Raw genomic sequence first — 15,591 nt, forward strand, 5'->3', positions numbered from 1 at the left:
TTTAATGGACATGTGTATTTATCCAGCATGACTGTTGGGCGCCCTGTTTATTTTGGAAGGGCTTAAGGAAGTTAGGCAGGAAAACAAGTTTACCCTGAGGTCTCCTTCCCAGACAGGTAGCCCTCTATAGCGGGATTCCATTTTTCTTTTTTTCCCTCCGTCTTTTTGAATAAAAGTGTACCTCTCTACTCACCGGAGTCCCAACTCCCCGACCTCTGCAAACAGCCAGTCCATAGAAAAGTGTGTTTGATGTGTGTGACCAGAGCAGCTACTCCCCTGGTCTTACGACCGGTTTTAACATCCCTGTTTGAAGAGGGAAACCCTTGATGTATAGGTTTACCTGCTCGGTTGCGGTTGAGAAACCGCAGCAAGAAGGCAGCAAAAGGAAAAAGAACGACGCTCTCATGGTTTCCATTCCTGCCATCAGCTTCACGTGAGCTCATTAAGGCACAGAGCCTGGTGGACAAATATGAAACGCGCCCTTTGTCCGATTCAAGTTAAAAAGTGGGATCTGAACTCATGCATAATTTATGAGGGGGTTCAGGTATGTTGGGGGAAACCCAACTAAGCTTTCAGTGAGCCTTTGAAGATTTTGTTTACCTGCTTGACTAATATTTACCATTGCTGTGATCAAAAGCTGGCCATCAAGCAAGGAGAGAAGCCCACAAATATTGTATTGAGTTGTATCAATGCAGGACTTCTGTACCACCGCTCGCTTGTGACACGCAAACATGCAGCCGCTGCTTCACATCAGTAATTGTATTACCAGTGTTTACATGGTAGTAAAGTACACATAATTTATCTCTAAAAATACAAGCAATCCTAGAGGAATACAATTAATATGCTATCTTTAAACTATCCTGGTCCTGTCTTTCTTTAAACTTTTCCTCCATTCCAGCATTTGTGTCAGCACATATAGTATTTTTTTTTTGTCATTCTTTCCTCTTTCCATGTGTTATATTTTTTGTCTTGACTGATGACTAGAAGTGACAAGCTGCTTCCCGGGAAACCTCAGCTTTAGCCCACCCTTGTCCTCATTCTTCTCCCTTCACATTCCCCCTCATTTGTTCACTCTGGTATCTTTCTGTTTGTCTTTTCTCTGCAGGTGTGGTTCAGCAGAAAGTGTTGGGTATCATCCCCTCCAGCACAGCAGGCGGTGCCCAGACCTATACCACATTCCAGCCCCGCACCGCTACACTCAACATCAGGCCCAGTACACCAGGCTCCCAGCAACAGGTACATCTGCCTCCCCTCCTGCTTGAAAGTGTCTTTTGTTGTGTTCACTGAATCACTTTGATCATCCAACTGTACTCTGTGCATTGTCCAACTTATGCTTACTTTTCTTCTCATCGTGCCACTCCTCCTACCACCATTATGTTTGCTACAAAGCTTTCACATCCCTAATTTTGTTGCCTGATCTCTTTATGATTTTTAAATTGTGCACAGCTGGTGACATATCTACTTTCTTTGTACATTTATACCATTGAATAAAATGTATTTTGTATATTATCGTTTGCGGGTGCAAACCTTGTAAACCTTAATTTTTTTCCTAAATTAATTATATTTCTATCTCCCTCTTCGTCTATTAGTGGGTTTTACCATTTCTCAACCAATAATGTATTTAAAAAGCTTGTGACTAAACCTCTTATCTCCATTGGATTGTTTTAAAAACACAGCATTTTTCTTCTAATTCCTGAAAAATAGCAGTTTTGAAGATAGAGATTTGCGCCCAACAGCAGCTATATATAATTTCATTTTAAGACAAATACACACAGTTTTTTTAATCAGTTCCTCTGTACCTCATCTTGATAGTTGATTGCTCTTTACAATGAGATTGTCAGAGAGTTTCAGAATAAGACGCTGGCTTTGAAGCAGTTTATCAGTAACCTCCTCATGAAAATATCCTTGTAGGTACTGGCAGCTGGTGGTCAGATCCGTCCAGGAATGACAGTGATCCGAACACCGATCCAGCAGACAGGACCAATGGGAAAGACGATACTCCGAACACCCCTCGTGGTCCAGCAAGGTAACGCACTCATGTTAAGGGTCTGAATATGTTTCATTTGCACAACCTTCCATTAGAAAAATGGGTGCCGTTCCTCATGTCCTTAAAGATTTAAATTTCCCAGACAAATAGGCTACTTTTGCTTATACATTTTAGTCCAAATAAAATAAGTACATTCGTACATAATAACACTATTTTAAAAATAAACAAAGAAATCTCACTTTAGCTTATGGTTCTTGGCAAAAAACGTAAACACACAGCATTTCCTTCAGCTTTAGGTCTCCGAATTCTCAGATAAAATAAAAATGAAAAAAGCAATTTGCAAAGAATTCAGAAAAATACACGTAGGCCCATCTGGCTGATAACTGTTGCTGGTGACTTAGAATCAAATCATTTCTGTTCAGTTTTGGCCTGTTAGATGAAGGATATTTGGAAATTTTATTTTATCTTAATACAATGCAAAATGTGCTTGGCTGGAATAATAGTTAATGGACATTATGACTGAGATCTAATTATGCCTGACTTCATCAGATTTTCCTGGTTAAAAAAATGTGATTACTTGATAACAGAAACAGAAACCAGAAACCCTTTCATGTTGTCTCTATAAGTCAGTGTACAGGTGTGTGCATGTGTGCGATCTCCAGCCTCTTGTTAAAAAGTACCATCTTTACACACCTTTCTCTTCCAGGTCAGGGCGGACAGCAAGTTGTGACGCAAATCATTCGTGGCCAGGCAGTTTCCACGGCAATATCTGGTGCCAGCCCTGTCGCTACGGTTACGGGCCAGGGGACGGCCAGCCCCAACACAGCAGGACAGGCAGCAGGCCAAACACCACCAGGCACCCCGCGGGCGCAGGGGCAAGGCCAGGTTAAACTCACCCTGGCACAGCTCACCCAGCTCACACAGGTTAGTGAGAGAGCAAAAACTCCAGGTCACACCTCCCAGAAAATTTGTTGTAATAAATGTTTTTAAATAAAAAAAAAAAGTATAATATATTTCTTTATGGTCCAAATCTTGTTTTTTTAATCGAGCTCAACTCAAAACTGCTGCCAGGCTCAGGCTCAGCTCGGGCCTGGGCAGAAACTGTGCGGGTTCATGTAGGGACGATTGGGCCTGATTTTCGGGCCCAATCAGAGCTCTAATATGAAGTGTAAGAAGTTTTATTCTAGCTCCATTATGAAAAGATGATGATAAACTGCACAGACATCCGTGTCGCCACAGAAAAGTAAAATGTATGATCTTGATTTTAAAATGTCAAGACTACTTAGTTTCCCAGGAGTCCAGCCTTAAAATATATCCCAAAAAAATGATTTTAAAAATGTAATTTATTTGTAGAGCTCAGTATCAAATATAAGGTTTAATGGGCTTTACAACCACATCCTCGTGAATGAGCTCGAGTTCTCAGACAAAGAAAAACTCCCAAAACCTCCTCAGAGACAGTTCAGAGAGAGAGCCTCTCTTCTCTGATGGAGCCAACAACTACAAACCTTTTAACCAAGCTGAAACAAGGTGTTAGACTTTGTGGGAATGAAAAATTAATTTATACTTTGGGAAATGGTATATATCTACAATTTTCACCACATAATGTTTATTTTGGATCAGACTGGACTGCACAGTGTAAATGACCCACCCCTCTCCTCTTTGCCTCTCCTAGAAGCAACAGGCTGGGACAGGTGTGGATCGGCAGACTAGTGTTGGTGGCACCCAACAGGCCCTGACGGTGATGGTTCAGGGCCAGGGCCAGACCACGGGTCAGCTGCAGGTCATACCTCATGGGGTCACTGTCATCCCAGGCCCCGGCCAGCAGCTCATGCAAGCAGCGCTGCCCAATGGCCAGGTGCAACGCTTTCTCTTCACCCCCTTGGCCTCAGCCGCCACACCCACATCAAGCACAGGTACGAGAAACAAGCATGGAGCACTTGACAGTAAATAACTGTGAAAATAAAATCTGAATTTGATGTATTTCTGCTAGTTGACTTACAGTCTCTCTCTCTCTGTCTCGCTCTTCAGCTACAGCAGTTCCTGGCCAGCCTAACTCCACATCCACCAAAACCCCTGCCCAGCCCGCCCAGCCCGCCCAGCAGGCTGCTGCCCCCGTCCAAGCAGGCGCAACCCCCTTGGCCACCACCAGCACCCCTTCGTCAGCCACCCCGCAGGGCCAGTTACCCCCTCAGACGCAGGCTCACATGCCCATCCAGTCTCCCACCTCGCTGCAGGTGAAAACGCAGGGAGGAACTGCCCAGCTACAGCTGCAGCAGACGCCCCAGCTCATCAGCATGTCTGGACTGCAGCAGCAGGTACAGGTATGGTTAGAAAAGTTACCTTGTAATCCATCGTTCGCTGTAGTCTCAATCCACTTCCCAAAGCGACTGTAGCTCAGATGACCAATTTAGCAGTAGGAGCGTTGTGGCATCTCTGACTAAGAACATGAATGCAGATACCCAAATTATTAATCCCAGGTAATTTTGTGAACTACAAATTGAATCTATCCAGTTGTTCTTAAAGTGGCGCCCTGGAAAATGACGGTTGACAGTAATGCAGCTGACAGTGTCACCCAAGTAATGCAACCCTGGTTTTCTTTTCAGCTGTGTTAAATTTATGTATCTTCTGTGTTGTGACTGCAGGTGTTGGCGCAGCTGCAGGCCCAGCAGGGTGGAGGCTCTCTGCCACAGCACATCAAACTGCAGCTTCCTATCCAGATACAACAGACCGGCACAACCTCAGCTCAGGGAGGACAGGTAGTGCAGCCGGCATGCTAAATCAGACCCTAACTTACTGTATAGTACCTTCACAGGACCTAAAGGGGTTTTTATCCTCATAATCCTCCTCGAAAATTTGAGGATGAGCACAAATCAGAACATTTTCAGCACTGCTTCACAAATTTAGACAGTTTTCAAGATTTTATACCTTCTAACACGACGCTGTCTGTCACAGATTGGGAACGTCGTGACCATCCAGGCAGCATCTGTTCAGGAGCAGCTGCAAAGGATCCAGCAGCTCAGAGAACAGCAACAGCAGAAGAAGAGACAAGCCGCAGAGGCCAAGAGAGAGCAGGCCCTCAATGCAGCTAGCCAGAGCGACATCATTCAGAAACAGGTGTGTGTGTGTGCGTGTGTGCGTGCGTGCGTGCGTGCGTGCGTGCATGCGTGCGTGCTCAGGTCATCCACCTCAGTCCAAGGCTCTCTCTCTCCCTGCCATCAGTACATAAACAGTCACCATCCTCCAACCCTCCACTAAGACTGTGTTTATTTTTACAGTTCGGGCCCTGTCTCTGTTTGTTAGGCTTATACCGTCACTACTACTGTGTGTGTGGGTTGTTTTTTTGTGTTTTTTTACTTGTCTCTATGTGTTTTTGACACACTGCCTGGTCCATTTCTATTGATATTTGTAGTATACATGAAACATCATCATTTCATCATTTATTTTGGGTTTTTTTTTGCCACTCATGGATTAAAAATGTTTTTCAAATGTGTTTTTGTTTTTGTTTTTTTTCTGTTGTTAAACATGGTTTGTTGTGACATCTGTTTCAGGTGGTAATGAAGCAAAACGCTGTGATCGAGCACTTAAAACAGAAAAAGACCATGACGCCAGCGGAGAGAGAAGAGAATCAAAGGTTTGTGTCCAGTATTGGTCACTGTGTGTGAGTGATATTGATATTTTGCATCTTGTCAAAGGTGTCATTTCATAAGACAAGTGTTTATACTGACGTGGTTAAGGTCATTGGAAGGTTTTAACTTTTCTCACCAAACATACTGAATACTGAATACACTGTTTTAGAAGAAAACATAGGTAATCTAGAAATGGAAACAGTAGGAGCCGAGAAATTATGCTTAGGGTCTTTATTTTGGGGGTAGATATTCTTCTGTGAATTCGTATGTGTTCATGTTCTGATCGTATGGATCTTATTCGGGCAGTCTGTACACGATCCCCTCCTCTCTTCATTTGCCTTTTGTCCAAACACCACATTGGGAGGTACTACACAGCGTGAGAACTTTTGGGTGTGTAACCACCAACAGCTGCATGTACTCACTGTGACCCTACAAGCAAGAACACAAAGATGAACCCGTGTGTAAATGAGACGAGTTGCACAATAAAATCACACAAGGCCCTTCCAACCCTAATCAGATTTTTAGGGGTGTATTAAATTTACACATTAATATAAAAGGTATTATTAGTTTGGCATTGTGAGACAAAATGATTAAGTAGAAATGGAAAAGTTTTAACCCCCTTAGCGTTTCTAAGTGGTATCATTGTTGGCACACCTTTTTCAAAGGAGGAATAAGTAAGGGCTGTTGTTTGTGGTTTGTAAACACAACACTTGGCTCCTCGTGGATGCTGCCTATGATCTGGCACCAGGTTGCTATGTTTTTGTAGAGTCCCGCCCTCACACCCTGGGCGCTGATATAGACGGGGCTACACACCACTGCCCAAAGGTCGACGCCCAGAAATATCCTGAACACAAAACAGCAAAATAAGAAAATACAGGCAGAGGGCAGAGTCTCTGCAGATACATCACACGCTTTCAGTGGGTCATACGTGATGATTACTGTTGTACGAGACTACATTGTTTTTTTAAAAAATCCTATTACCACTCCAGAGACAAATGTGGTTGTTGACAGACTGTTAACTACAGTAGTGCTTGACTGATATTGGTTTTTCATGGCAGATACCAATACTGATTGTTAATAGTCAATGAGACAATCAACTGATATTTGGACCGGATATGCATTTACGATGAAAATGAACATCTTTTCGTAAATATTCAGAATTAGGAATATAATATAAACATAAAACAACACAAAACTTTGTTTAAATGCCTCTGGCAAATGTTTTATCAAAACTGAGACTTTCAACATCGTATACAGCAAGTTCACAGCAATCTCATTTTATGTTGCATGTGGAAATTTAAATAAAAAATGAATAAATAAAAATCCCTGAAAGTAAAGTTAATTTATTTAGTTAATTAATTTTATTGGCAATCATTAAAATAAAATGCTGATACAGATAATGAAAATGCTAAATAGTGAGCCGGATAATCGGCCAGGGCGATAATCTGTGGACCCCTAAAGAGTTTTTGGGGGTTTTTTTAGATTTAGATTTTAGAAAAGCATTCATTTCACATTCACTCACAGTGGATAGTTAATACATACTTTCTAAAGACCCACAGTATTAACATGTTTGTAAGCCTACATTTACCTTCAAATAGGTGCAATTTAAAGAGAGAAGTAATTACTGCGAGCACTATAAAATCAGACTCTATAAAATCAAAGTCAAAGTAGTGGGATGTTTAGAAAGGCGTCCCTTTTGTTTTATATGCTGTAGGTAGATTATACTCTGACCTACAGGTAACCCTGACAACCATGTGTTTATGTCCACAGACGGTGTGTCAACACTGTAGCCATTCACACAAACCTGAAATACCAAACCCAGACTACCGTGACATCACTACAGTAGCTCTGTCTGTTGTCCGTCTCTTTGCTTATTTTTCATCCTTTTTCCATTTCTTCATGTCATCCTTTTCTCTCGCTTTTCCTCCAAAACAGTTAGTAATAACCTGGAACTCTGACATCAGTTTGCTTGTGTTTTTTTGTCCTGTTTCATTAGTCTCCTCCACTTTCACGCTGCGTTTGCAGTGTGTACTTGAGTGTACACACTGTGGGAACCCTGGCCCATCTCTGACCTCAGCAGCCATGGATGCGTTAGTGCGCTATTCACACAAACTGAACGCAACCTGCAGTCGCTGAACATGAACCAGCAATTTTCGATCTCAGTTGTGAATGTTAGCGAACACAAGTGAACATACTGGAGACACAGAGACATGAAATGTCTTAATTTACTGTGATATACTGACGTTCAATTTCGGCAAAATGTTTGTGGAGAGACTATAGTATCCAAGTTTTTTTTGTCCTTATTGTTTATTATTTCTTGGACTTCCTTTTTAATCTGCAGGAAGTTATGTCATCACAATATAGGACATGGCCATCAATCCCCATGTGCATTTTAATTTGCTAGAAATTGCGTGCATGACCTTTCTTCCTCCCTTTCCCATGTTTACAAGAGCAGTGTGGCTTCTCTGTCGTCATCTATCTGTCCATCTCTCACCGTGCCTCTCTTCCAACCCTCAGCTCCACTTCCATGCTACCGAAGCACAAAGTCTCATACAAATAAACACTGGACTTCCAAACACCCCTCTAACATCTGTGAGACACGTGGCCCACTGACTCTGACTGCATGGTTCTCACAGGCATAATGACACGACAGCATGGCTTTTAGGTTCAGGATATTAAAAGGCTATGTTGTTTGATTGTGATTGGTCTGTCAAGTCAGAAGCATTTTGTTTTCAGGTTCTCCGTCTGTCCTTCCGTATGCCAGTCCCCTTCCCATGAATTCAATATCTCAAAATTGTCTTAAGGGAATTTCTTCAAATTTGACACATATTTGTAATTGACTTCAAGCGTGAAGTGATTAGATTTTGGCGGTCAAAGGTCAAGCTTACTATGACCAGCTGGCGTCCATCTCATTGTCCTGTATGAGATGTCTCAAAAACACCTTGAGAGAATTTCTTTAAACACAAATACACTTTGACTCAACAATTAACTGATTAGATTTGAATTATCAAAGGTCAAGCTCACTGTGACCTCTTTTATCTTATTTATGTGGTGTGATATCATAAGAACACCTTTAGGGAATTTCTACAAATTTGGCACAAACGTCTACTTGGCCTCAAGGATGAACTTATTAGCTTTTTGTGGCCGAAGGTCAAGGTCACTGTGACTTACGTCGATCTTAATCTCATGAGGAAAAAAGTCATGCCTGCACACTTATTCCGTAACGTTTTGTTCCGACTTGGATCTTTGTCAGGAAAAAATGTTTGAAAAAATGAAAACACACCTATATTTAAACATGACACACACCAATAGGTTGATGAGCTCTATGATGGCAGGTGTGTTCAATCATCTGAACCACTCAGGGATGTTAGGTAGATGTAATTATTGAATTACAATTGAATTACGATTGTCAAATCAGATGATTAACTACACCTTTCAACCTCTTTTTCTCATGACCACAATATCTCAAGAAGACACAAAGGGAATTTTCTTGAATTTAGCAAAAACATCCACTTGGACTCAGCAATGAATTTATTAGATTATATTTGTCAAAGGTCAACTTCGCTCTGATTTTGCATCAATCTTATTTGCACAAATGCAATATCTTATGAAGGTCTTCCTTAAATTTGGCACAAAGGTCCACTTGGACTCAAGGATGAGTTGATTCAGTTTGAGTCGTTAAAGGTCAAGGTCACTGACTTCGCAAAACATGTTTTTGCATCCTCGTGGCTACATATAAGTCTGGAAAGACATGAATGTAAACTGTAACTCATCTTGACAGCCTTGCAGGGGCATGCAACCGATAGGTGGTAGTTCTAGTTGAGAAGCTGCAACCATCTACTGCCTATGCATTTCCAACTGGTTTTGAGGGAAAACATTTTTAATTTCTGAAAATTTTGTTTTTGTATTTTACCCCTTGTTTGATAGTTCACAGCACAGAAGGGACAGATTTAGAGGCAGATAAGGATGGGATACAAGAAAACTCTTAGCCAAACCCTGGACTTTGTAGATGCACAACCAAGCCACCAGAATACCTCAAGGACTTGTGTTGAAAGAAATGCTTCAATTGTTCATTGACACGCACAGCCATTTCTAACATGTGGAAAGTTCAACTTCCACATTTTCAAAGTAGCCAATAACCGTGCAGGTTTTACTCTGGAACATTGAAGCATTGTTTGGATTAATACTCCACTCCTGCCCAGTGGTGTGTCAGAGGGATAACTTTCTTCCTCTGTGACTTAAACTGCAATGACTGTCCGAATTCAAGATTCAGATATGTGATAATCCTTTCCCTCCCTGCTCTTTTATCCTTTTCTCTCAGCAGGAGTATCATGTAGTTTTTGCCTTAAAAATACCCTGAATGGACCACAACCCTTTTTCACATGGGTCCTCATTAGATTCTGCAGGGTTGTGTTTTTAGGCGAGATTATACATTATTGGTTTAAAGCGGCTGGTTATCCTCAGCACACAGTACCTTACTATTCTAGACAATATGCATTTCTGATCCTATCACAGTTAAAAGGTCTATAATTGATTCCTTTCCCATTGTCCTTTCTCCTGTCTGTGTCTGTCCAGGATGATCGTCTGCAACCAGGTCATGAAGTACATCCTGGACCGAATAGACAAGGATGAAAGACAGGCAGCCAAGAGGAGAAAGAAGGAGGAGGTTGTGGAGGCAAAGAGGAGGTTGGCCAACGCCAGCAAGCTCTCCTCGCTCCTTTACCGGCACAAAGAGAGCCTCAAGATGGAGATCCTGAAGAAGCGGGCGCTTCTAGACAAGGAGCTGCAGCTAGAGGCTCAGGTATGGAGGCAGGGAGGAAGGTTAGATAGTAGCGAAAAATTAGGGAGTAATCTTTGTCCATATATCATCTGACGTATACATAAAACGTGGAAGTGTGGGGTGCCCAGTAGCTCAGTTGGTAGAGGGGGCGCCCCATGTACAGAGGTTAAGTCCTCACCGCAGCTTTCGCGGGTTTGATTCTGGCCAAAAGCCTGAAAAAATAATCTTTGAAAAAAAACATTTAAAAAAAAACGAGGAAGTGCATCGAAAATAAGAAAACGGTTTCATGTGGAAAGACCTACATCCCTTAAAAACATTAATCATGAATGACAGAATTTAAATTTTAAAGGGGTTCTCTTTCCATTTTAACCCCATCTGCCCTGACATTACACTCCTCAGGAGGAGCTAAAGAGGGACCTGTTGCGGATTCGGAGGGAGAAGGAGAGAGCTCAGGCTGCAGCCCAGCAGGCTGCCCAGGCCACAGCCGCCGCCGCCGCCGCTGCTGCCCACAACCAGCAGCAGCAGCAGCAGCAGCAGCATAATCTGGCACACACACATGGCATCACCTCTCAGCACCACCTCACCACGAGCGTCACCGCCACACACAAGAGGAAAAGGGAGGAGGAGAGGGAGAGGGAGAGGGAGACTGCGACGTCGGCAAAGTCCAAGAAGAAGAAGATGATCTCAACAACGAGCACCAAGGAGAGCAAAAAGGACACCAAGCTCTACTGCATCTGCAAGACGCCCTACGACGAGACCAAGTATGATGACGCAGTACTTTTTAATTTAGATGTTTTTTTTTCATAGCCATAGTTAAACTCTGCGTCAGATAAAGATTTCCCCGATTAAGAATTATTAATATCCAAACAAACACTTTTCCAGGAATTTTTGTAAGAAATTAACCCACATTTCATCTGCAGATGTACTTTTCAGTGTTTCAGAAACTATAAGAGTAGATTTTCGGTACTGCACTTTGCAGACTGGTCAAACACAAGCCTCCAGACTGCAGCAGCAAGTGTAGAGCATTCATTCAGCCAGTTAGCAAGCACTGGTCGTAGAATCAACATTAGGATGAGGGGTGGAATTTTGTTTAAAGTTGATGTTCAGACGTCACTTATGCAGCCGACTTCCTAACCTTATTTGCTAATTGCAATAATTCTGTCATATACTACAGCGTAAGACACAAAAAAATGTTTCTGCATGTTGCCTTTCTGCTATATTCACTCTCTCTTTTCACTGTGTCCCTTTAACTAATAAAGGCATCACTGTCTTCAGATGTTGCGGAAACATAAAAGTAAAAAAAACAATATAATCTACTGCAAGTCAACATCTGATTTAAAACGGTTTAAAAATGGTTAAAAGCCATGATAATGTTTGTTATATTTATTGACATACTGTAAACTAGTCCATTTCTACAGCAGGTGACTGGTTAAAACACCGTTGTTTTCCCTCCGAAGGTTCTACATTGGCTGCGACTTGTGTACCAACTGGTACCACGGAGACTGTGTCGGCATCACGGAGAAGGAGGCCAAGAAGATGGACGACTACATCTGTGTGGAGTGTAAACGAGGCCAGGAGGGCAGCACAGAGGAGCTTTACTGCATCTGTCAGACGCCGTACGACGAGTCCCAGTAAGGAGCTGCAGGAGTGTGTGTCTGTGGTTATGTTTGTTTGCCTCATGCTGTGTTCACACTACACAGTTACACAGCAACAGGCTTCAAGTCATTTTCAATAGAAGTATGTGACATGAAGTTCAAACCCACGCCAGACATCTGTCGCTGCCAACTGGCATGACACACTTAGAATCAAACTTCATTATTAATAATAATTTCTTTATTTATAAAGCACATTGAAAAACATTACAAAGGGACCTACATCACAAGTAATAGTACTTCCTGCCCACCCAGGTTCTACATCGGCTGTGACCGGTGTCAGAACTGGTACCACGGTCGCTGTGTGGGCATCCTGCAGAGCGAGGCCAACCACATAGATGAATACGTGTGCCCGCAATGTCAGTCAACGGAGGACGCCATGACAGTCTTCACGCCGCTCACTGACAAGGATTACGAGGGCCTGCGGAGAATCCTGCGTTCCTTACAGGTAAATAGATTCATTGTTGAAGCGCAAACGTGTGCATGCAAATGTTTGTGGCCTCTCAGGTGTCTCCTCACTTTAGCATTTAACCAGCTCGGACTTAACTGTTTTTGCAATTTGCTTTGCACTGCTGCACCTCTTTTATCTATTTTGAGCTTTATTTTTATTAGTATTATCTCTCTGGGTTTTATTTTCCATCTTATGGTTTGCATTCTGTGCATTCTACTTTTATCCTCATTTTAGTCTTACTTTTATTAGTAATTATCACGTGGGTATCCATGTGAAGATGCATCCTATGTATTCTGTTCTGATCTTATCTGATTTTCACATCCAGGTTTTATCATGTCTTTATGTCTTATCATGCAAAGCACGCGGTGCATGTAATTTTTTTGTTGTAAAGCACGTTGGGCTGCATTTTCCTGTATAAAGGTATTATTATTATTATTATTATTAAAACGCTACAGTATGAATGTAAATATCAGAGAGGTTTAAGTGTCTACTACATCACTGCATATTTACTGTACAAATACATGGACACTCAGCAGTAGTGGAAGCAGAAGCGGCGGTTCAGCTGTAATTTTATCACAAGCAATAGACCGAACACTAACAGACTACAGTGTAAGAGCAGCAAACAAAAGTCCACTGTGTCTCTCTTATCTGATGGGTTCGGCTCCCCAGAGCGCTACTTGGACAGCTGCCTGGCCTCTGCCTTTTTTTTTCTAGCTTCCCTTTCTTTTCCTTTTCTCCTCCCGCCTCCTCTCCCCTCATTTTCTCCTCCTCTCCAGCGGTCTGTGTATGTGTGAGCAAAGCAGAGTTAGAATTGTGGACGAAAGTAAGAGAGAACATCTGTGTTGACCCACCTGCTTCCAGTGTCATTTTCATGGTGCTGTTTGTTTTTCTTCAGTGGTTTCAGCTCTCTCAAGTGTCTTGTCTTTCTCCGTATCTCTCCCTCTCGGCCCCGCCCTCCTCCGCAGGCACATAAAATGGCATGGCCATTCCTGGAGCCGGTGGACACAAACGACGCCCCAGACTACTACAGGGTTATAAAGGAACCAATGGGTGAGTGAAGGAAATATGTAAAGGCACATAAACACGATGCTAACAACAAGATTTGTAATTGAAGGTTTCTCAGCTGCTCTCCATGGAAGTTAACCTCTAGATAATTTGGGTCAGCAGCTACTCTGCACCTTTTCTGTGTTCTTTATGCTGCTGAGTGCTTTTATGTGTGCACATATTGAGTATATTAAATGTTCTCACTTTTACTGCATCCCCCTCCTTTTTTTCCGAGTTTTATCACCGACTCACCCAGTTTTTTTATACATCTGCTTTTTATTGATAGCCTTTAGGACTTTAGAATAAGGGCACACGTGCTATAATGGCCCAAAGCATTTCCATAAGAAAAAACATGCTGCAGCTGAAGAATTTATGCCAATTTAAAAAAAAAAACATGTACGGAACAAAACAAATACAACAATGTGCTGCAGAAAGACAAAAGAAGTACACTCACATCAAACAGGCTGCAAATACAGAAACAATGTAAAGTTAAAAAATGCATAAATAAATGAATAAATAAATTCTGACTACAAATGCAATAACACATTAAAGTTCTGCTGGCCTCTGGGGGGATATCTCATTAGAAATGGTTTGGGCCGTTGCAGCATGTTTGTTCTTATCGGTCACTGTAGTTTTGGAATAAAATTCATATTAATGTGGAAAATCTAGAAATTAAACACAAATGTGAAGCATTATACAGATGTTGCATATTCAAATGTAGAAATTTAAGCTGGAAGTCCAGATTTTTTTTTTTATAATCAAAACTTGCTTGCTGATATTTTTCCTGAGGAAACCCTTAAACACAACACTGTGAGCCATTTAATGACAAAGCGGCACAATAATAGTAATGATCATTCCAGAAAGGGTCAGCGAGCCGTGCTTCTTCGGCTTTTGGCATCTGTTTCAGTGACATTTAGACATTTTAGTGCAAAAATCAAGTAATAACTCAAGTCTATCAAGATAAAATACCCCAAAATTGCTAGTTTAGCCTCCTCAAATTTAAGAATGTGTTGTTCTACTCTCGTTCGTAGAAAGAAAGCATTCCTTTATCAGTACCTAGAGGGGCAATTTTAGTTTTCCACTCTGTTGTTATTCTGCAGATTAAATGTACACAGGCCAAAAATATGCACAAATGCACAAACAGGACCTTTACACTGAGTGGAGCGATGTCAGAGTGAGGCAGCCCGAGTAGATGAGGTTCAGTGCCTTACTCAAAGGCACCTCGGCAGTACTCAGGGGCATGAACTGGGACCTCTGCAGCTACAAGACTTGACCCGGTGACCCTCTGGTTCCCAAGCCAAGGCCCCCACGGACTGAGCTACTGCCACCCATGAATAGTAACTTGAACGCTTTTCATTTTGGACTGTTGGTTAAGCAAAATGAGCAGCTTGACAACATCACCTTAGGCTTTTGGATATTGTTATAAAAGTTTTCTCACATTTTTCAGACATCATAAATGACTGATGGATTATCAGATAATGAATAATTGATTAAGCTGCAGCCCTAGACAGGGTTCCCAAAAAACCCGTAAAAAGTCTTAAAAGGCATTCAATTTATTAATCTAAAAATAAGGCCTTAATTGGTATTGAAATGTCTTAAATCAATCTCTCAAAAGTCTTAAAAATGCTATGACATGGGGAGAAGTTATCTTCTCTAAATCTTCTTTTTTCTGACATTGCATTGTGAAATTTCAAAATAATTGGAAATATTTATTTTTTAAATAGTTTTCCATATTTAACGTTAGGCAGATCAGTTTAGAGGATCCAACAAAACTCATAAACATTTACCACATCTGATTAAATGAAAAAGGAACTAACTTTATTCAAGGCAAACTAAACAGATACATGATCAACATAATATGATGTTTGTTTTCCAGGTGTTCCACTCTAGAAAGTTTAACATTTTTTCAGCATTTGATGCTGGATCTGATGGATCATATAATTTTTTGGCCAAAAAGTAATGTTTTATGTTGAAGTGCACATTTTGGCAAAATTATACCAAATAAGTTATTGATTTCAGTTGTGTTTTTTCCTCACCCTCTCAGTTTTGGT

At 41.5% G+C, this 15,591-nt stretch overlaps 1 protein-coding gene across 6 annotated transcripts in view; it reads left to right on the forward strand.

Moving 5' to 3' along the window:
• Nucleotides 1-15,591, forward strand: part of LOC121941842 (nucleosome-remodeling factor subunit BPTF-like) — a 56,337-nt gene that overhangs the window by 34,212 nt on the left and 6,534 nt on the right. For 5 of the 6 annotated variants that reach the window (XM_042484742.1, XM_042484743.1, XM_042484746.1 and 2 more), the window contains 13 exons: nucleotides 1,106-1,236; nucleotides 1,912-2,026; nucleotides 2,694-2,911; nucleotides 3,660-3,900; nucleotides 4,016-4,308; nucleotides 4,630-4,743; nucleotides 4,940-5,101; nucleotides 5,536-5,618; nucleotides 10,189-10,414; nucleotides 10,793-11,154; nucleotides 11,851-12,024; nucleotides 12,301-12,493; nucleotides 13,462-13,546. In XM_042484742.1, coding sequence (XP_042340676.1) covers nucleotides 1,106-1,236; nucleotides 1,912-2,026; nucleotides 2,694-2,911; nucleotides 3,660-3,900; nucleotides 4,016-4,308; nucleotides 4,630-4,743; nucleotides 4,940-5,101; nucleotides 5,536-5,618; nucleotides 10,189-10,414; nucleotides 10,793-11,154; nucleotides 11,851-12,024; nucleotides 12,301-12,493; nucleotides 13,462-13,546 — 2,397 coding nt within the window. The remainder of the gene's footprint in view (nucleotides 1-1,105; nucleotides 1,237-1,911; nucleotides 2,027-2,693; nucleotides 2,912-3,659; nucleotides 3,901-4,015; nucleotides 4,309-4,629; nucleotides 4,744-4,939; nucleotides 5,102-5,535; nucleotides 5,619-10,188; nucleotides 10,415-10,792; nucleotides 11,155-11,850; nucleotides 12,025-12,300; nucleotides 12,494-13,461; nucleotides 13,547-15,591) is intronic. The other variant, XM_042484744.1, reaches the window with a different exon arrangement.

This window comes from Plectropomus leopardus, chromosome 4, assembly GCF_008729295.1.
Source record: "Plectropomus leopardus isolate mb chromosome 4, YSFRI_Pleo_2.0, whole genome shotgun sequence".
NCBI classification, from domain to species: Eukaryota; Metazoa; Chordata; class Actinopteri; order Perciformes; family Serranidae; genus Plectropomus; species Plectropomus leopardus.